Source organism: Leucopleurus acutus (genome assembly GCF_964270905.1).
Source record: "Leucopleurus acutus genome assembly, chromosome: 13".
Lineage (NCBI taxonomy): Eukaryota > Metazoa > Chordata > Mammalia > Artiodactyla > Delphinidae > Leucopleurus > Leucopleurus acutus.
The window spans coordinates 17,162,026-17,183,390 of NC_139155.1; the positions used below are offsets into that span (position 1 = coordinate 17,162,026).

The 21,365-nt window shown below is 44.5% G+C and overlaps 1 protein-coding gene across 3 annotated transcripts in view; it reads right to left on the reverse strand.

Annotated features, from left to right (window-relative positions):
• The window catches only part of NEDD4L (NEDD4 like E3 ubiquitin protein ligase), a 346,917-nt gene that overhangs the window by 324,855 nt on the left and 697 nt on the right, over nucleotides 1–21,365 (reverse strand). For 2 of the 3 annotated variants that reach the window (XM_082853611.1, XM_082853609.1), the window contains exon 1: nucleotides 12,636–12,977. The exons of the other annotated variant lie outside the window; for it this stretch is intronic. In XM_082853611.1, coding sequence (XP_082709737.1) covers nucleotides 12,636–12,683 — 48 coding nt within the window. In that variant the 5' untranslated portion in view covers nucleotides 12,684–12,977. Of the gene's footprint in view, nucleotides 1–12,635; nucleotides 12,978–21,365 lie in introns of those variants that run through there. 3 annotated transcript variants of the gene reach the window in all.

Below are 21,365 nucleotides of genomic sequence, written 5' to 3' on the forward strand. Positions count from 1 at the left end.
GAAATAAGAGAGCTGATGCAGCTACAGCAGGTGGAGCCCTGCCACACGGCATCCAGAGACGGGTGGGGAACACTGTCGGAGGTGGCACTCAGCATCTAAGAGCCCTGGAGCCCTTGTCAGATGCTTCCTGCAGGCTCTCTGGCTGCAATTCTGGGTGTCCAGCCTCCCTTAGTCCCTGACCACTGCCCAGGTTTGGCTTTCCAGCTTTCCAGGTACTTCTGTGCTATGCAAAATGCCTTCAATAAATCCCTTTCTGCTCAAATTCATCAGAACTGGTCGCTGTTGCTTGCAATCAAGAGCCCTAACTATCACAGATTTTGTGATACGGTAGCATTATAAATAAAATTGGAATGCCCGAAGCGGGGTGGGGTAGGTGGAGGGTCCTGTGAGTCCCACAGTACCAGGCTGGAGAAGTTGGTCATTCTGAGCAGGTAAAGCAAAGGGAGAGTGAGTTTAAGTGCCCTGTTGTCTGTTGGACCCAAACTTTGTGCCTCTTCATCGGAGGCTATTTTTCGAATCACCCTGAGGCAGAAACAATGGGATGAGTAGGGCATAGAGACATGTCACTAAGACACAGAAATTCCCAGAAGCACCGACTTCATCTAGATAAGATCACTGGCTGTCACTACCAGCCCATGGAATTGACTGGAAGCAAAAACACCCGGAACCTAAGTTTTCATGGGAGCAACACTGCCACGTGTTCAGCTCAGATGATGCCAGCCTATGGCTGCTCAACTCCCAGACAAACCACCCTGCAGTCCCAAACTCACACCAAGCAGGACCCAAGAGGAGGCGCTCTGCCAGTTCCCATCCATCCAGGCACGGCTGCAGAAGACAAGGACAAAGGAGGATCCTCACACTGGACACAACGCAGCAGAGCTGGAAGCTGCCGGACTGGCTGACCAGCGCAACAACTCATTACTCCTGTTCCGCCAGCAACCATCCACCCTGAGCTTCCCTATTTTCTCCCTCTCCAAACGGGAGGTTTATTGTAATAACCTGTTCCTTCTTCACCACTGGAGGCTGGATGGTTGGGGGGAACATAACCAATTAAGCCATAGTCACTAGATCAAAAAAAACACCTTCTTTCAGGTGGAAGAGAAGTGACAGTGTATCACCCAGAGATCCCTGCAATACTTAAATGAATATCTGGGTTGCCTCCCTGGGGAAAGGAAGCATGTGATTTCATGAAGTCATGGACATTTCTGAAGGTGGGTGAATTATCCAACAGGTGCACTATGGGCTGAAACAGTAAGGCAATAAAGGTAATTCCACCCCCTCTTTCCCGCTGGCTGGTTGAGGGATGAGCAGAGCGAAGCTTCTGTGGGCCAGTGAGACACAACGAGAGATTTCCTGGGTGATTATGGGAATGAAATTTCATTTATCTTAAGCGGAAAGCCACAGGAAGCGATTATCTTTCCTCTGCAAGGAGGAAAAGAGAACAAAGCTCTAAGCACCACTGGCAGCCACCCTCAGACCAATAAGGCCTCTGAACAGGGCCAGGCTGTAGATAGCGGAGTCGTGAAAAACAAACTTGATTCCTCGATGATATCATTGAGCTGGCCCTTGTCCTACGGTCCAGGTGGGTACTTCTTAATAGACACATCATAACTGAACAAGAGAGATGAGGCTGGAGTCGCCATAACAGCTATCAAGGATCTACCATAACACACAAGTTGAGATTGGCCAACTCAAGTGCCACAATTCTAAGATACCATCACCTGTAAGCTGTAACTTTGGGGACGATGGGGGATACGGAGGAGATAAGCGTGCAAGGAACCTACCACCACATTAAACACACTTATCAACTGTAAGATGCATCCTTATTTCAGAAACACTAAAAGGCTGATGGAAGGGGGACAGAGTGATGTCCCAGGTTAGATGTAACATAGTATTTGCCAACTCTGTCCTTCTGTTCAGGAAGGAACAACCATGAAACATACCCTGGGAAACAATGACCCTTGAGGGACGTTACTCAAGGGACGTTACTTAGCTTGAAGGCAAAACAAAGAAGAGCTTCCAGCCACTCTGTTATGTGTCCCTATGACTATAGCTATTCAGTTATCACCTTGATATCTAAAGGCTACTCAAGGCTGCAATTAGGTAACAACAAGACCTCTCACTCGAAACCCAAGAAGACAAAATACAGAGAAACAAATTTGAGTTTGATCACAGGTCACAATTTTCATAGTACACACACGAAAAAGTCAGAACACTACTAAAGATTTAAATGACTTTAATGCAACTGTAGTGCCCTGAAGGATGAAAAATCATACGTGTCTACAGTGGAGAAAATGAAACATCTAGTTTGCAAGCTGCTGGTGAAAAGAAGATCGGATTGACCAGCCACTTTTTCTGAAAAAATAACCAACCTTTTGCCTCTCCCCTCCACTTCCCACCTTGGGAGCCTACTGAAAGGCACAAGTGGCAACGCAATGACCTTGATGTCCTCAGATACAAAGCACAAAGCAGGGCGTTGATAAAATGTGCTCAACTGAGCAAACACTATAATATCTGGATGGAACAAGTGCTCTAATTTTACCCAAAGCCTGAAGCACATGCATTTGGGAGGTTTCTTTCTACCTCATTTTCAGACTTATCCTTATGTTAAGAAAAAAAAAAAGTTTGTTGTAGAAATACAGAAAACATTAAGCAAGCAAAAAAGACAAGAAAAAGTACCTGTAATTCCTTTGTTTAAAGATAACTGCCATTAACATCATGGGTTATATTCCTGGTCATTTTTCCTATGCATAAACACCTTTTTTTTTTTTTTTTCTTTGCGGTACGCGGGCCTCTCACTGTTGTGGCCTCTCCCGTTGCGGAGTACAGGCTCCGGACGCGCAGGCTCAGGGCCATGGCTCACGGGCCCATCTGCTCCGCGGCATGTGGGATCTTCTCGGACCAGGGCAGGAACCCGTGTCCCCTGCATCGGCAGGTGGACTCTCAACCACTGCGCCACCAGGGAAGCCCTATGCATAAACACTTTTAACCACAATAGGATTCTACTGTTTTGGAGAAACAGCACACCCAGTGTTTTGTAACCTACTTTTCCCACGTACTATTATATTACTGTCATCTCCATGTTATTAAATATTCTTCAATATCTCCCCACCCCCTCTCCCATCCTTGTGGCTGCACAATAAATACCCTTCTCCATCTCACTTCTCCCAGCAAAGGAGGAAAAGCTCTTAGTTCCAGCTTAAATGTTCTCTTTCACTGAGAGTGGCATGGACATATATACACTACCAAATGTAAAAATCGCTAGCTAGTGGGAAGCAGCCGCATCACACAGGGAGATGAGCTCGGTGCTTTGTGTCCACCTAGAGGGGTGGGATAGGGAGGGTGGAGGGAGATGCAAGAGGGAGGGGATATGGGGATATAGGTACACGTATAGCTGATTCACTTTGTGATACAGCAAAAACTAACACACCATTGTAAAGCAATTATACTCCAATAAAGATGTTAAAAAATATATTTTAAAAAATCATCATGTTGTAGACCTTAAGCTTATACAATGTTATATGTCAAGTATATCTCAATAAACCTGAAGAAATTCCATCTAAAAAAAAATGTTCTCTTTCACTAATAACACGCACTGACAATTAAGACCTCTATTCCAAAGGCAGGCAGCGCAGCCCATACCAACTTCTCAGTTATCAGCAAAAACATACTCTGGAACTCAAAATCAACAGAGTTCAGCTCACTCTAGTTACAGCTTAATTCAAGAACCACGTTCATTTATCCTCAGGAGTTAACAGGCGAGGAGGAAATCCAGCCAGTTCCAAGTTTAAAAACCAACTTACTGTTAATTACAGCTGCTTCCTAATCATCACACACAGTATACAAAACACAAAAGGAATGAGAAGAAAGGATAGAAGGAAGCAAACTGATGCTCGGTTTTGCTTTTTTTTTTTAAACCCCACACTCCTTCCCCTTTGCTTACCAAATTGCCAATGAAGATGAAGTTAGCACTCTGGTGACACCCAAAGATAAACCACTGATTAACTGAGAGAGGAAAAAAATGGAGACTTAGAAAAGAAAGCACAGGATGTTTAACGGATTCCCATTCTTCGAGAGCTGAAAGTAGCTGGGAGAGTCGGAAGTATGCAGAGCTTCTAATTGAGCGGGATACACATCCACCCACTTTTTCTCATGAATAGTTAATACTGAGTGCTTACGAAGCAAAATAAGTCTCTAAGTACCATCGGCTTGCTTTCATTTTCTGGGAAAACCAGACCAAGGTGACTTCCAGCACTAAAAAGCAAAACTTAATACATGTAAATAAAAACTAACCCTTTCGATACAAACATCTTCAGTTAAACAACAGGAAAAGTTGGTAGAGAGGATCTTCGTCGTCTGCTCCATTACCTGGGACCCAAGCCTGTCTTCCCTGGAGTCCCCACATTGGTGACACCTAACACGGTGGCCAATATGTACATTAAAAACTTCAAGTCACACAGATCGCCAAAAACCTGTTTAACTTTGAAGTTTTAAACATTAAAACAGATGCTCAACTGGGGCAGCTCCACGTGACCTCCAGCCAGGTGGGCATGAACTGTCCATCTTTCTCGCTGCAGCTGCCTCACTACTATGACAACCCACAAGGGCAAGTCCAGCTTTACAAAGTGCTCTAAAAGACACGAAGTGTGATCCAGAACTGCGCCTGAGGAGACCAGGAAGAGCCGGGCCTTGAATAAGGCTGAAAATGGGAAATATAATTAAAATATGAAAACTGTATTAACAAAGGCAAGAATCAGAGGCACAAAAAAAAAAAAAAAGAATCACAAGAGGCACAGCTCAGGCCCTTGTCGCTGTTCCACAGGGTCCCCACCCGGGTCTGCTCCCTCAGTCCGGAGGGACCTAGTCACACAGATGGAACACACTGTCTCCATCTGGAAGACAGAGGTGACCACAGAGGTGACCTAAGCCACTGAAGTGGCGCAGCGGTTGAGAGTCCGCCTGCCGATGCGGGGGACACGGATTCGTGCCCCGATCCGGGAGGATCCTACATGCCGCGGAGCGTCTGGGCCCGTGAGCCATGGCCGCTGAGCCTGTGCGTCCGGAGCCTGTGCTCCGCGACGGGGGAGGCCACAACAGTGAGAGGCCCGCGTACCGCAAAAAAAAAAAAAAAAAAAAAAAATTCACTTCAGCATTATCTGGGAAGCCCTGACAAGTCCCGGGTGATGGGCCACCACCCTAACCAGCAATGGGACTATTCCCTGGGTGTGTTCATCCCCTGCATGGGGCCACCATCCCTACAAAGCCCGCCAGGGGGCATCTTCACAGGATGGATTTCACGTCGCAGCATTTTACACTAAAAGAAGAGTCATTTTTGAATGGCCCTTTTTTCCTGGTGAATAGGAAGCATAAAAAGAATACGAAATCTCTCAGTGGACGCTTGCCTGCCAAGAAGTCACCAAACAGTGAATTTGATGACAGCAAGGGAATCTGATAACCTCACCATTAAACTTGGCCAGTTTTGAATCAATACGGGACTCTGAACTCAGGGGAAAAAAGTCGACCAAAGCGTCAAATTCAAGCTCATTACCTGGGACATGCTTATGTAACATAGCTCTTCTCACCTAAAGCCTAATTCAGGCCACACGGGTTCAGAATAAAACATTATGCCTATAGGAGATCTTATATTTCCATGAAATAAGTGTCCCAGATCTCTAAGCACTGCTTTTCTCTCTGCCGGAACCTGAGCCGCGGTCTTGCCTTAGGAACCAAGAATATCTCCAGCAATTCAATACCCGGGAGTAGTGAAGATTGTTAGTTTCTCTCAAAGTCAATGACTGCAATCATGAAACGGTCTGTACAATGCAAGTAGAATTATTCAGAAGTCCTTATGCACCCAAGAAGAAAGGATGTGACAGTGGTTCTCAAAGGACCTTTCCTGTGTGTTTGTATGTTATGGGGGCTTTTTCCCCAAAATCCAAATGCCTGTCCCTCCCCCAAATTTTAATATGTTCTGGATAAGAGGAACCCTGAAAAACTTGGAAAACAGATGATTCCTGATACTGCCCACAATGAGAAATATCACTTTAAGTGTTTTTAGTAAAGAACTGACTTTTTAGTTAATAGGAGAATATTGTTTTCTAAATCTAGTTTCTTTATCCTCATCTCTAAATTATCCTCCCATTTCTATATTCCACCAACAAGCAACGCCAACAGTAACATCATTAAACAGAAACAGTACAAACGTTGCCACCTATAGTCGGAAAATGAAATATATTTGTTTATACTGTGACCTGGAAGAGAAACAATATAAAAACAGAAAGTAACACTGTCACACTTCTCATGCTCTTCCTTAATCCTATGACCTTAATACTTATCATCATCATATGACTCGTTTATTATTTTAATCCTCTTTTACATGGATTGTCAAAAGATCACTATGTAGTCAGGTTTATTACCAATTCCCAAATCTATCAGTAGGACAGAAACACTTACTCAAAGACCTACCACATCAAAATGCTTAAAAACTCCAGTTAGGGTCTCTTTTGATTGCTGTTACTTGTCTAGGACCCAAAATTCAAAAGCAGCAATAAAATCTGTTTAAACGTCTTCTTAACTCAAAATTAAACATGTAATATGATCTCAATCTATCACAAAGAAATTAATTTGTTTCTTCCACCAGTCACATACTACCATGTTTTTATGGTATTATATAAATAACTGCACAATACAGAAAGGTTATGAATTATCAATGAACATACAGTTTCTTCCCTTTGGGGTGCGTGCAGAAGCAATGTAGCAGGAATTCTAAAGTTCTGCTGTGATGATGTCACATTCCAAAACCATTCTTAACACCAGGGGTTTCTTCCTTGAGATTATTCATATTTCTCCTGAATGTATACCAAGCATACGGATGCTCCCACAATTCCCAAACAACTTTCCAAGGAAGTTTCCTTGGTGATGTGGGCACTCGCTGCATTGAAGAGACAGGTGCCCAGGCCCCATTCAATCACTTCCCTTTAAATTGCATTCTGGGGACTTCCCTGGTGGTCCAGTGGTTAGGACTCTGCACTTCCACTGAAGGGGGCAAGGGTTCAATCCCTGGTTGGGAAACTAAGATCCCGCAAGCCTCATGGCGAGGCCAAAAAAATGAAATAAAATAAAATTTAAAATTAAAATTAAATTGCATTCCACATGGAAAAGAACTTGCAGTCATCTGAGGATTCCCATTTGCCACTCTCCTCATGCCTTTGACCAAAAAATTGTATTCCTTAAGGAAACTACTTTTCAGTGAGGACATAATTCAAATAAACATTCTGACTATAAAATTCAGCAGACTATACATTAGAACGTCAATTTCTTGCAAATTCCATAGACTCCTTGAAGCAAAGAAAAACCAACAGAGAGGAGAATTTAAAACAATACATTAGGGCTTCCCTGGTGGTGCAGTGGTTGAGAGTCCCTCTGCCGATGCAGGGGACACGGGTTCGTGCCCCGGTCCGGGAAGATCCCACGTGCCGCGGAGCGGCTGGGCCCGTGTGCCGTGGCCGCTGAGCCTGCGCGTCCGGAGCCTGCGCTCCGCAACGGGAGAGGCCACAGCAGTGAGAGGCCCGTGTACCGCAAAACAAAGCAAAACAAAACCAGTACATTATATTGGCCGATTTTAAAAACTGCTTTCAAATGTCACCATAAAACCTAGGCCCTTTTAGGGTCTGTTTCTCAAATGTTAGCAGTAATGACACATGTAACTGGGGTAGCCCGTGTCCTGGGTAGAGAGCTCCCCGACCAGCAGGGATAGGCCTGACTCAGGCAGGCACTTGGAGCTGGAATGAAGGGACAAGGCTTCTGTTCCTCTGAGAAGTGGCCTCTCAGCATCCTCTTTCAGATCCAAACAATACCCAAACTGTAATTTCTGAAAGCAATCTTGTGACCATTTTTTGCACAGCTGCAAAGATGGCCTGCAGGGTTTCTCAAGTAATCTCTAGAAAACACACATGGACCACATTCTATAAATTAACGACTATTCTCAATTACTCACATGTGGCTAATCAGGTGGCCCAGCAGCTAGGTTCCCTGTTTCTTCTCTGCTGATGTCCACTTACGAGCATTTCCCTTATGCTAGCCCTTTTCTCTGAGACAGAAGAGCAGAAATCTGAGTGGAGTTGACTTTAAATTATTGACTGGACTTTCCCGGTAGCGCAGTTGTTAAGAACCCCCAGATGGGGTTCGATCCCTGGTTTGGGAATATGCCTCAGAGCAACTAAGCCCGTGCGCCACAACTACTGAGCCTGAACTCTAGACCCTGTGAGCCACAACTACTGAGCCCATGTGCCACAACTCCTGAAGCCCACACGCCTAGAGTCCGTGCTCCGCAACAAGAGAAGCCACCGAAATGAGAAGCCCGCGCAGCGCGAAGAAGAGTAGCCGCTGCTCACCACAACTAGAGAAAGCCCACAGACAGCAATGAAGACACAACACAGTCAAAAAAAAAATTACTGACTGATGGGGCGTGGTGTTTGAAACTGACGACCCGGGGTTATCCCAGGCTTCCGGTTAGAGTAAGTAATGAATTCTAACACATCCTTGTTTTCATATTTTAACGTCTCTGAAATAATGATGCTTCATGAAATCAACAGTATTATCACAGCTTGACAGCTCTTCTTTTCTTAGTGGTCAATAAAACAGTGGTGCATCTTAAAATTGACAGCATCTTGGAGTAAAGAAAATACTGTATCTATGCCAAAGGTTAACCTTAAATGTTTGTTATGAAGCGGGTAACTATATGCAAATGAGCAAGAAGACTCCTAAGACTATAGGAGAAGAAGAGACCGTGGCAACTGTAGCACAGCTGCCACATCTCAAGGGCCACAACTCAGACCCATTAACTTGCCAGGTGAGAATGTAGCCCCAATGAAGTCAGATTTTTACCATTTTCCATGAAAATTCCCAAGATTTAAAACACTATGGAGATAATACTAAGCAGAGTCCCTGGTCAACTGTGGCCAGAAGCCATCAATTTACAACCCCTGACATTTATCTCCTACATTATCCTGAATAACTTAGTTATGAAGACTTTTCAAGTACTTGGAAGAGAGGGAGCATGTTAAAAACTAGGGTTGTGGAATCAACAGAACTGGGTTCAAATTCTGGCTCTACAACTTAACTCGCTCTGGGTCCTTATGCAGGTCAATTAACCTCTCTGAGCCTCCACTCATCTGTAAATCATAGCACACCTCACTGGGTTCTTACAACAATTAAATGAGACGGTAAGTGCATAAAGGCTTAACACAGTGCCAGGTGTAGAGAAAACATATGAAACGTTAGCCAACTATCCTTATTTGCATAAAATAAAGAGGTAGGGTGTCAAAGTATCATCCCACGTCAGCCTGGCCTTCATCTCTATGCCATTTGTTTCATTCTAACGGCCAAAAATGTAAATGCCATATCTAAGGAAAAAGTTATCAAACTTTCACTCACCAGAAAATCTTGTAAATAAAGGATACCTTTCTGAGATGCTGTAATAAAAGATTTCAGAAGGTTAACAGCAACATTCACGAATAAACTATGCCAAAATGGGCTGCAGCTTGCCAAAAAATAAACAAAAACAAAAAACCACCAAGGAACTAAGCCAAATGCAGAAACTAGTCCAAACTGTTCTGATTCCAAATCAAATCTGATCCTGGGCCCTGAATCAGAAATTTGCTTAATCTGCTAATCCCTCCAATACCAAAAGCCCTTCGTCTGATAGCAATTTCCAATTTGATTACCTAAATGGACTTAATTTGAATCCGGGTGAATATGAACTATAATTCACCAGAGGAACCCCAGCCAGAAAGGCACAATAAAAAATAAACAGCACATGCACTCACACAAGCAAAGCCCACATTTAATCCCTTTCATTTGACAAGCTGGACAGACCTAGGAACAATGCCCTCTGTCTTGGCATCCCGCGATTTTCTGGGTTAATGCAATGCTTCATCACCAGCAGTGCTTAGAGCTAAAGCGTCTTTCTGTGACGGGATACAACTAAGTGCATGCCAAACACACGATAATGCTTTTCACCAACCTTCAATGAAAATACAAACTTTTATGAAATTTGCTAGGTACGAATGCCTATTTAGCTAAGAGGTTTATAAGGTGACTCTTCCACACAGCAATCAAAATATCTTTGTTTGTGATGATCTACAGCACACCAACTGTATGAGCTGAAGCGAACGCCTTGGGAAAACAACCCTGCTGTTTGTTTCATCAGGCATCTACTTTAAGAGCCTGTTAAAATCTTCCATTTGTTTTCTTACACAGGCTAACTCAGGAAGACAAAACAAGCTGTTCAAATTCAACAATTTCTTGTTAATATTCCACGAAGGCAATCCCTGATCTTCCGAAGGGCAACCTGACAGCATGAAACCTCCCATAAAAAGCAAATACCATAAAAATGTGAAGTCATCAAAACAGCCCTGCCTTTTTTTTTTTTTCCTCACCACTGGTAGGACAAGCTGAAAAGGGAAGACAGATGTGACCTGTCTTTTGGAATAGTGTGTGGAACTAAATAGTATCACCAACATGGCCACCACTCAATCAATCAATATAATGTCCTCATCACCTCTTGCTATTCCCTATACAGCCCTAAATTCCCCTCCAGCAACATACAGGAGTGAACCCAGTCATACACAAACACACACACTCACACACACCCTGATTCTGTTTACATTCCATCCTTCACTTTTGCCCTAGACACCAATTAAGATCATCAGTATTAACTCACCTAGACAAAAGTGGTAAGATGTGCTCTGGGTCGATTCTGACACTAACTGTAAATGCAGACAAAGCAGAAACTACACTGACATGCATGTGATTCATTTATCCAGCTGCTTTTCCCAAAACGCTCTTTAAGAATTCTCTTTTCCAGGTATTTTTAATAATAATCATAATAAGTCATTTTTTTAAAAAGACCTAAGATGAAAGGCAGCTGTCTTCATGCCCCTTTGTTTGGGAATGTGTATCTCACCACCTTTCTAAAAGCTCACTGCCTGCCCTCTACCGCTACTAATTAAATGGAGAAGTAGGGAATGAAAGAGTAAGCTCCCCAAAGAGAAAACAGGGAGAGGAGATCCCCCTGGGTAAGTGAAACACTGTTACTTTTCACCCATCCTCAGGTAAGTGCACAAAAGGGGGGGAAATATTTTACAAGAGCCCAGCATGGCAAAATGATCGGTAACGCCAATCACATTATTTGCATTGCGATCATTCTTTGATAAAATAAATACCACAGCAAGCTTTACCTAGCAACATTAAGGGGGGGAACATACCCACAACACCTTCTCCACCCTAAAACACCTATTCCATTACACACTTACGGAGCGCGCGCGCGCGCGCACACACACACACACACACACACACACTACCAGGGTGGGAGAGAAGCCATAACGTGGTCGTGTCTATTAACCCCACCCCTATCGCCAGAGAAAGAGGGGATCTCAGAAAAGAAAGGAGAGGAAGAAAGAGAAACCCAGAAATCCTTGAATTTCCAGACATTAACTTATCATGAAATGCACAACCAGGATAGGAAATACCTCCCCGCTGAGTAATGCCTCTCGGGTTGTAAATTCACCTCTCGAAAGGGGAGCCAGACCTGAACGCGCGCCCCGCCAGATGGCAAACCCCTCCTACCTGCTCCATCCAGCTTGCCCGTCACGCCGCGCCAGCGACAGCCGCCCACCCCACTTTTGGCAGAGCAACACACTAATAAGACCCGAGTGTGGCTGGTCGGGAGAAGTCTAAGCAGTGATGTAGCAGGATCTTCTCAAAAGGGGGGAGTGGGAACCCGCGAGGAGAGAGTGAGGGTAAAAACAAAGCCCTTTCCAGGCGAAACGACAGCCTCGGGGGCGTGGCTTACTTAATTCGCTTCATCAATAAAAAGGATCAATTGAGCTTTCCTCTCTCCACCCACCCCGGAGGTGCTGGATTCCAGAGAGGGAAAAAAAAATGGCAGGGCTGCAAGCTTCCCCCAAGTTTCCAGCAGCACCTGCCCCCATCCTAGATCTCCTCCCCCCACCAAAAAGACCCCGAAATCCACACTCCTGGGTTTAGACTCTGCAAGACAGAGGGTCGGACACGCACAGCTCAGAACGTTTCACTCTCTCCCACCGTAACAAGCACACACGCATCAGAACACTTGCTGACACCATCATTAGAAAGTTCCAGGGGGAGACAATCCAGGTTTTGCCGCGGCCCCGGGCTCCCCCGCACGGCGCGGGTCTCCAGCCCGCGACCCAGACGTGACACACGTCATGGACTCCCGGGCTGCAGGGGCGAAAGGCGGAAAGTTGCCCCACAGCCCCAAGAGACGCGGCTTGGAGGAAAGGAACACGCGGGCTGAGAAGCGCACGCGCCATCCTTCCACCCAAAGGCGGGGAGCGGCGAGTGAACCCCAGGCTCGCTGGGCGTCGCGCCGCTTTATTTACAAACAATGCGCAGGGCCGGGGGGGAGGGGCGGCAGGCTCAGGGCGGAAGAAGCGAGCACCCCACCGGGACCCCGCTCCCGGACGCTCCCGCCTTTGGGGTCCCCCTGCAGGCGCGGGGGACGCGCACCCAAGGGGTCGTCCCACTCCCCACTCCCTGCCGCCGCCGGACAGGAACCTCCCGGGGAGTCCCGTCGGGAAGGGGGCGCAGCTCACCTCGTCTTCCGAAAGTCCGTAGACCGCCTCCCCAAGCCCGGTCGCCATGGAGCCGGCCCCCCGCGCGGGATCAGACGTGCTCCCGGGCTGCTGGGCTGCGGCGCGGGCGGCCAGGTCTTCCCTCCTCCCTCCGGGGCCGTCCGGCCCTGCGCGCGTCCCGCCGGGCGCCGGCAGGTGAGGGAGCCCGAGCGCGCGCGCCCCGGCCGCTGCCTGCGCCGCTTCCTCCCGGAAGGCTGCGGGGCCTTGCGGGCCGGCGGTCCCGAAAGCGCGGCGTGCAGCGGGCGGCGGCGGCGCAGCGCCCGCCGGGCTTTCCCTCCCTCCCAGCTCGCCCGCCGCTCTCCGCCCCTCTCCGAGGCTGCTCTCTGATCTCTGGAACCCGGCTCTTCCGCCCCCACGCTCGCTCCTCTCGGCCCCCGCTCTCCCCGCCCCCTCCTCCGCCTCCTCCCGCCCCGCGCTCAGAGGGGATCCTCCCCGCCTCGCCAGGGCGGGCACACGCGCCCCCCAAGCCAATCACAGGCCGGGCTGGGGGGCGGGTCGCGGGCGCGGGGGTGGTGGAGTTCGGCCCCAGTGCCCACACCACCCCCTCGCTCCCCTGCGGTTCCCCGCGGACTCCCCAGCCGTGAAGCGGGTCCCATCGGAGCTGACCCACCCTCCCCTCCCGCTCCCGCTTTCCCTCCGCTTTGGGGAGCGGGCGGGTTGGGCATTTGGGGCCGCTGAAGGCATGTTCCACAAGAAAGTCCATTTCTCTTCCCCGAGGTCTTTTCACCAAGACCCCTGAGCTCGCCGAAATTGTTAAAGGGGGGACGATGGATGTTTCTGGACCCCTTTAAATTGTTGGCAAGCTCCAACTTGGGTGCTTTGTCGGCGCCCCGGCGCCGATCCGCCCGGCCCGGCCGCCAGCCGGGAAGAGGCTGCCCCGGTGTGGCCGCAAGTCGCTACTGCCTTGTCAACCTTACACGGAACAAAACCAACACAGCGCCCGCTCTGAGTACACACCCACCCACTCGAAAACAGCGTGATTCTTTGAATAAAAGGCAGCTCTTTTGTGAGCCGCAACGTGAAATCTCAGACTCAAGTTTAAGGTAATCCTCTGCATATGCAAACCATTAAGACGTCCTATTAGCCACGGTAGGAATTCTTCCCACATCCCAGCTACTGTTTCTCTAGCAAGCAGTTCATTTAATCCATCAGATTTATAGGAACGCCAGAGACTAGTTTAAATAAGAGAGAAATTCGTCACTCGACTTTTTCAGGAAGCCTTTCCTTAAATTTAGATGTTAAGTACAGTTGTGGGTTCAAAAAGAAAACAGAAACAACATGCATTTGCCTCTGAAAAAACATCAAAGTGCCCTCTTTGGTATTCGCAGGTTGCCTTTAGGATTTTCATTCAAGTTAGTTGTTTCAGAAAGCAGAACTCACGTGATCCAAACCGCAGCTACTTTGCTAAGTATCACTTTGTGCCCATGTAGATCGTTTTCGAAAGAAGGGAAACGCTCATCCTCTAACCTAAGCTCTCCTTTGCCTCCTACGACATTACTGTGGCTCAAATGCGTGCCATACTCAGGATTTTCTTTCAAGACAAAACCTCTTGGAGTCAGCCCCGTACTCAGAAGCCTTCCCCACCTATCTTGAGCCATTAAGTCCACAGTACTTAGATGCCACAAAAGCCCAACTGAGAAAAAAATCATCTTTAGGGAGGCACAGTTCAAAAGACAGTTCTCTGTACATTCTGTCCAGACCAAAGTTTTTCAACCTTTTCAGGCCTAGAATATTTTTCTTTTCATGAAGATTTACAAACACACACACACACACACAGGCACACACCCCTGTTCTAATATGCTCTTCACCGTGCCTGTGACTTATATAGTATAGGAGTCCTTGCATCTTTATCCTCGCTAGCCAGGTCTTTGTTAAGTTCTGTACAGTTTATATTATGGGAGGGAGGGTAATCTTTTTAAAATTTTTCTAATAGAAAATTATAATTTCTAATTACACAGGACACCCTTCCTACAGCCCTAGAGGAGCACAGTTCTGGACTTTATCTTTGTGTGAGGCTGTATCATCTGGGAGCTGTAGGAGTGTGTCCTACTTCCTCTCCCTGTCCTGTTGCCATGATTCTGCTCCAACAACCCCACCAGGGCAGTCTACACCTGCCTGCACTCTGGGGTCATGCCCTTGGCTTTCCCTAAGGGATGATTATGAGAAACTACAATATGAAACTTGCCTTATGTCATGTATTGTAGAGGTGTTTATAAACATGATCTTTCAGCTAGGTGGTTTCTGACCACCTAGAGGGGTGGGATAGGGAGGGTGGGAGGGAGGGAGACGCAAGAGGGAAGAGATATGGGAACATATGTATGTGTATAACTGATTCACTTTGTTATAAAGCAGAAACTAACACACCATTGTAAAGCAATTATACTCCAATAAAGATGTAAAAAAAAATGATCTTGGCCTCACAGCAAAAAAATTTTAAAAATAAATAAAATCATGATCTTTAACGTTCAGTGTTTCCTGTAAGAATACTCAAAAAAGACATTTATTTCAGACCTAGGAGGAAAAGCTTTCTTCTAAGGAATTGGTAAGCTTTTCCATGATGGATGACAAGAATTATTTCAACTAATTTTGTTTTTCTGTTAACTTTGGCCACCAGGAAACTCAGGACCCATTTTATGGCCCTAAGTCGTAAAAGAACCCCATAAACAACAAAATCAATCCCCTGTGTAATTATGCACCAGCTTTCCCCCAGTACAGTGGTTCTCACCCCTGGATACACATTGTTATCATCTGGGGAGCTTTAAAATGACCAGGCACCCAGTGGCCAGCCTAAGAGAATATGATTTCATTGGTTCACAGGACCGATGTAACTTTCATAGGAGCACAGGCAATGGTAGTTGCAATAGCTTCCCAGGTGATGCTAATGTCCCTGTAAGATTGAGAATGGCAGGCCTGGCCAGTGGTTCCCAAACTTGGCTGTACAGAGGAACACCTGGGGATGTTTAAAATCACTGCTCTGTACCTCCCACCCCCTACACAATCTCATTTAATTGCTGAGGGGTGCCACATGGGCATCAGCAGTTTTAGAAGCTCCCCAGGTGATTCTAATGCGCAGCAAAATCTAGGGATCTCTGGCTCAGACTGATATTCTTTAAGTTTTCCATGATCTTTTCTTTTTTTTTTTCAGTTTAGAGGTAATTACATGTTTTAAACATACTCAAATCCTTTGTGGATGTAAACACATATACTTGGTGTGACTAGTATCAGGGAGCAGTTTTCCCCACCCCCTACCACTCTGAAGTCTCAGATTAGTCCAATTTCTTGCAGGGGGGTAGTTCAGGGAGTACAACCCTTAAGAGAAACTCTTGCTGCAGTCTTTTCCAAAGCAAAACTGTCCTTTCATCCTCCAATCAGTTTCACTTAACAATTATATAGAACCTAACTTGTAGATTCATCTCTGGAACTTCTTCCATTTTGTTGCCCTTGGAGGCTGCCTTTAACATCTTAGATTTCATACCGTGGGTGCTTGGTAAATGCTATTCACTTGGATCACCAGAAGTGAAAAGTTAGCAAGAACAATTTTCAAGTACAATGGGTAATCACAAATAGGGAACATTTTTAATGCTAAGCCTCTACAAATTATTGAGTTGACTTAGCAAGCTGTGTATATCTTAAGTCTGGGAAGTGCCCAAAGAGAACACACAGTGTCACATATCTGCGTGTTTCATATAAACAACACTATTTTTTTTTCTTTTCAATTTTTGGTATTTTGTATTCTTGAAAAAGAAAGCTCATGAGGCAGACATTTTGAAGATGGACATGTACCTGTAAAACCCATTGTCATCTTGGAACTTAGTGACATTCATTGACACACAGAGGCATCTCACAGATTTAAGGTGTGTATGATTATACAGGCAAATAAACCATACTTCAAACTTTTGACAAATATAGAGGTGGATAGCAAAATTTACAATGACTTGTAAATAGCTAATCATTTTGTATAAAAATAGCTAGGCTTTTTAAGCAACATATTTTGAACACCTCTGTGCTATTCATTCTTGCACCCTAAAAATAATAAAATATCTGAGATATAGGTACATGATTCCAGTTTCTTTCCAATCTAACAAAATACCTGCCTTTTATCTGACTATATTAGCTATTTACTTTTATCATTTATTAATATTTATGAAATGTTTGATTTGTTTTCACATTTTTACTGTTTTCTTTCTTATTTTTCATGCATCTTTTTATTGAATTATGCTGTTATTGTTCTTTATTTTCCTATTATATTTGGGATGTTAATCACTGCCTTACTGTTCTTTTCCTGTTTACCTTGGACATTTTACATGCACACCTTACTTGACAAATCAAAAGTTAATATCCTAATCCCCCATCTGAACAATACAAGAACCTTAAGACACTCTTTTTGTTCATCAACTCCTTCCGTGGTATTACTGTCCAATTTCGTTCTGTACTTTTTTTAAACCACCAAATTAGATATTATTTTTATATACAATTTCTTTAGCTTTACCAATATATTTTGTGGTTCTGTTTCTAAGAATTCCTTGTTGCTTCTTAGACATTCCTTTGAGATCATTTTCTTCTTTAAGGACATCCTTTTAAATTCCTTTAGTAAAAGTCCATCGGTGATAAACTCAGTTTCTTTCTATCTGAAAATGTCTACCATCATTCATGCAAGATGGTGAAAATTATGTATTAGAAGCAGACTGAAAGCCATTATGGAATGTAGAAGGATGTAAATCAATGCTGTTAATGTGACTAGTGTCACTAATTTTACCCACCCCTACCATTCTGAAGTGTAGGTCTGAAGTTAATTTATTTGGGGGTTTTGGGGGGAATGCAACCACCCTTAAGAAAAACTACTCAATAGTCTTGCCCAGGGTAAATGCTTGTCTCATTCTCAGTGCTTTGCAGATGCTATTCTGGTTTCTGGCTTCCATTGTTGATGATGAATGGGCAGCTTTTAGTCTAATTACTGTTCCTGTGTAGGTCATCTGCGTTATCTTTAGCTGCTCTTTGTTCTTGATGTTCTAAATTTTCTATAATTTGTCTATATGTGATGTTCTTTTTATTTATCCTGTCTAATTGTACTTTGCACTGTGGATTTAAATCTTTTATCCTTTCTGGAAAATGCTCAGTTGTCATCTCATCAAATATTGCCCTTTCTCCATTGTCTATATCTGTCCTTCTGGGACTCCAGTTACTCAGATGTAGACCTTCTAATTCTGTTGTCGGTACCTCTTAACCTCTTGAACATACTGCATGTCCTTGTCTGTCTATGCTGCACTCTGAGTGATTTCTTCAGATCTCTCTTCCACTTTGATAAGTATTTCGTTGAGTTTAACTGTTTAACCCACCAGTTGAGTTTTTTATTCAATAATCAAATTTTTCATGTCCAAAAGTTCTACTGAAATTTTTTCAAATCAGCCTCGTCATTCTTTCTTTTTTAAAAATATTTTATTTATTTATTTGGTTGTGCCGGGTCTTAGTTGCGGCAGGCAGGCTCCTTAGTTGCAGTTTGTGGGCTTCATAGTTGTGGCATGCGAACTGTTAGTTGCTGCATGCATGTGGGATCTAGTTCCCTGACCAGGGATCAAACCCAGGCTCCCTGCATTGGGAGCACAGAGTCTTAACCATTGTGCCGCCAGGGGAGTCCCAGCCTCGTCATTGTTTATAGTTTTTTATTTTGTGTTTCCAAATTTTATTTCATTAAACATTTCATAACTAATTTTATATTTAGTTCTAACTAAATAACTTAACAAAATATAAACATAACTTATTTTATATTTTGCTAAGTCATATCTAAGAGTTTGGAATATGTCTTCTGTAGTTTTTGCTGACCCTTGCTCATTGAGACTTCATTCCACGTATGTTTAATGTGAGTTCATTTGGCTGTGATTTTATTTGGTTAATCTTTGTCTATGGCAATCCAAAGTGTCTTTGTGTTTGTTTCTGCTAAGGGGTATGGAACACATTATAACTGTTCAACAGATATACACTTCCTCACCTCCAGGAGGAATAAATGTTCCTGCCCCAATGATAATGCACTTGACCGTGTAACGTACTTAGTCCAATAGAATATGAGCAGAAGTAGCCGTGTGACTAGTTCAAAACAGAGATCATAGAGGCTTTGCAAGTTTTTGACACCTCTTCTGTGCTCCTGGCCTACACTGTGAGAACATTCCATCCCAGGTGAGCGTCACTCCTTAAACCTGGGTACCATAAGGACACACAAGAAACAGCCCTGAACTTGACCCGCAGCCTGGAACAAGGTCACCCAAATTACAGCTGCCAACATGCAGTGTGAACTAGATAGATATTTTTTGTTGTAGCCACTGAAGTTTTGAGATTTTTGCTACACATCATTATCATTATCAAAGCCAAAGCTGACTAGTATATGAAACCTCCGGGCCTTAATTTGTTACTTAACATAAGCCTAACAATACATTTTAAAAGTCAGGATAGTTTACAGCAGGGAGACCCTTCAGGGTAGCTAGACTGACCTTATTTACAAGTGAGGCACTTGAAATGTAATGCAGTTGTGTTCTTCTACCTAAAAGAGGCAGTCATATTTGTTCTTTTAAATAATGCCTTTACGTTCTTATTCCTCTCCATTAACTTAGTAAACTTTAAAATCAAACACCAGGGGGGCTTCCCTGGTTGCGCAGTGGTTGAGAGTCCGCCTGCCGATGCAGGGGACACGGGTTCATGCCCCCGTCTGGGAAGATCCCACATGCCGCGGAGCGGCTGGTCCCGTGAGCCATGGCCGCTGAGCCTGCGCGTCCGGAGCCTGTGCTCCGCAACGGGAGAGGCCGCAGCAGTGAGAGGCCCGCGTATAGCAAAAAAAAAAGAAAAAAAAATCAAACACCAAATTCTTATTTCCTAGAAATTTGGAAGTGTATAAATTAGTTTCCTATGGCCACTGGAACAAACCGCCACACACTTGATAGCTTAAAACAATAGAAATGTATTCTCTTACAATTCTGGAGGCCGGAAGTCTGAAAGCAGCATCACTGGGCTGAAATCAACATGTTAGCGCCCCCTCCGGAGGCTTCAGAGGAGAATCCATTGGCATCTAGAGCCGCATTCCTTGTACTTCTCTGCTCAGGACCCCTCCCTCTATCTTGAGATCTGTCTCTCCCTTCCTTGAGGTCGTCATACCGCCTTCTCTTCCTGTAGTCAAATCTCCCACTGCCCTCTTATAAGGACACTTGTGAGGTCATTTAGGGCCCACCCAGACAATCCAGGATAATCTCCTCATCTCAAAAGCCTTAATGTAATCACACCTGCAAACCCTGTTGCCAGATAAGGTAACATTCACAGGTTCCAGGGATTAGGACCTAGATATTTTTGGAACCCATTATTCAGCCAACCACAAGAAGTGTTGTGGTGAATTTCAGTCTATACTTTGCTGGATGCCACAAATGCTCAATTATTTGAGTCCAATTTTTTGGTAGAAAGGGAATGATTTTTTTTTCTCCTCACATTGCATTTTCATTTGCAAGAAGCAGTAAATTATGTCCTTCGACTCTGTGATAGAAGTTCTGAAACAGCTGCTTTAAATAACAGTTTTGACAAGTTTACTGATGTTTTAAAAAAATAATAATCTAAGTGACTTGAAAACTCTCTACTTCAGAACTCCTTTACCCCACTGATCAAATTTTGAAAGTAGGCTTCTAAAATGACTTTCTCTACTTTTATTATTTGTATTAAAAATCGGAAGATTGAGGCAAAGTTAGTAAACAGCGAACAGGTGTGAAGCTTTCCCTAACAATGTTGAAATAGCTTTCACTTGTGTGCTGGAGAAGGGATGAAGTGGAGGTGGGGGCATTGAGATGATTTAGTTCCCAAAAGATTGGAAAAGAGAAAGATTTTCACGCACTAGAAATCCTCTTTAATTATTAGTGGCTCCACACATCATGAGTTAGCACTTGAGATCAACCAAACCAACTCACACGGCTAACAGCAGGGGACAAACACCTTAAGTGTTCTCTACACTTTTTCCCATCTCTCACCTCTGAATGCAGCTCCCATACTGCTCACTGCCATCACTCCCCCCACCTCTACCCCTACGTCCTTCCAGTGTTATGGGCTATTCTTTCAATGTCAATGATGATGTCATAATTTGATCCCCAACAGAGATGACTCTTCCACCTACTCTAGATTCCGTTCACCAGCATCTCCAGAACAACCCCACTGAATGTTCCCCAGTCTTATTAAGTCAATACTCTGGACGTTGGTGAGCAGCTGCTCTGCCTTGCCAAGGAGGGCAAAACTTAAGAGAACAGGATTAAAATACTGGAAAGGAAAAAAACCAAAGGTTTGACCACATACTCTGTGAGCAACATAGTGGAGAAACAAGACTTTCCCATATTGCTGGTAAAATACAAAACAATCCCTGTGGAGAAGAACGTGTCCATATCTGGCAAAAATTACACTGGTACTTTAATCCAGTCATCCTACTTCTAAGACCAACAGCATTGGGAAAATATGAAGTGACATGCATTTGAAATATCAGAAGGTTGGAAATAACCCCAGATGTCCCTCAATAGAGAAGTGGTTGAATCAATTCCTGATCCATCCAACAATGAAGTACTAGGTAGTTGTAAAAATAAATGAGGATGCTCTCTCTATACTGATATGGAGTATCTCCAGGTTATATTGTTTAACTGAAAGATGAAGAAAGCAAAGTGCAGAACCATGTTTATCCTG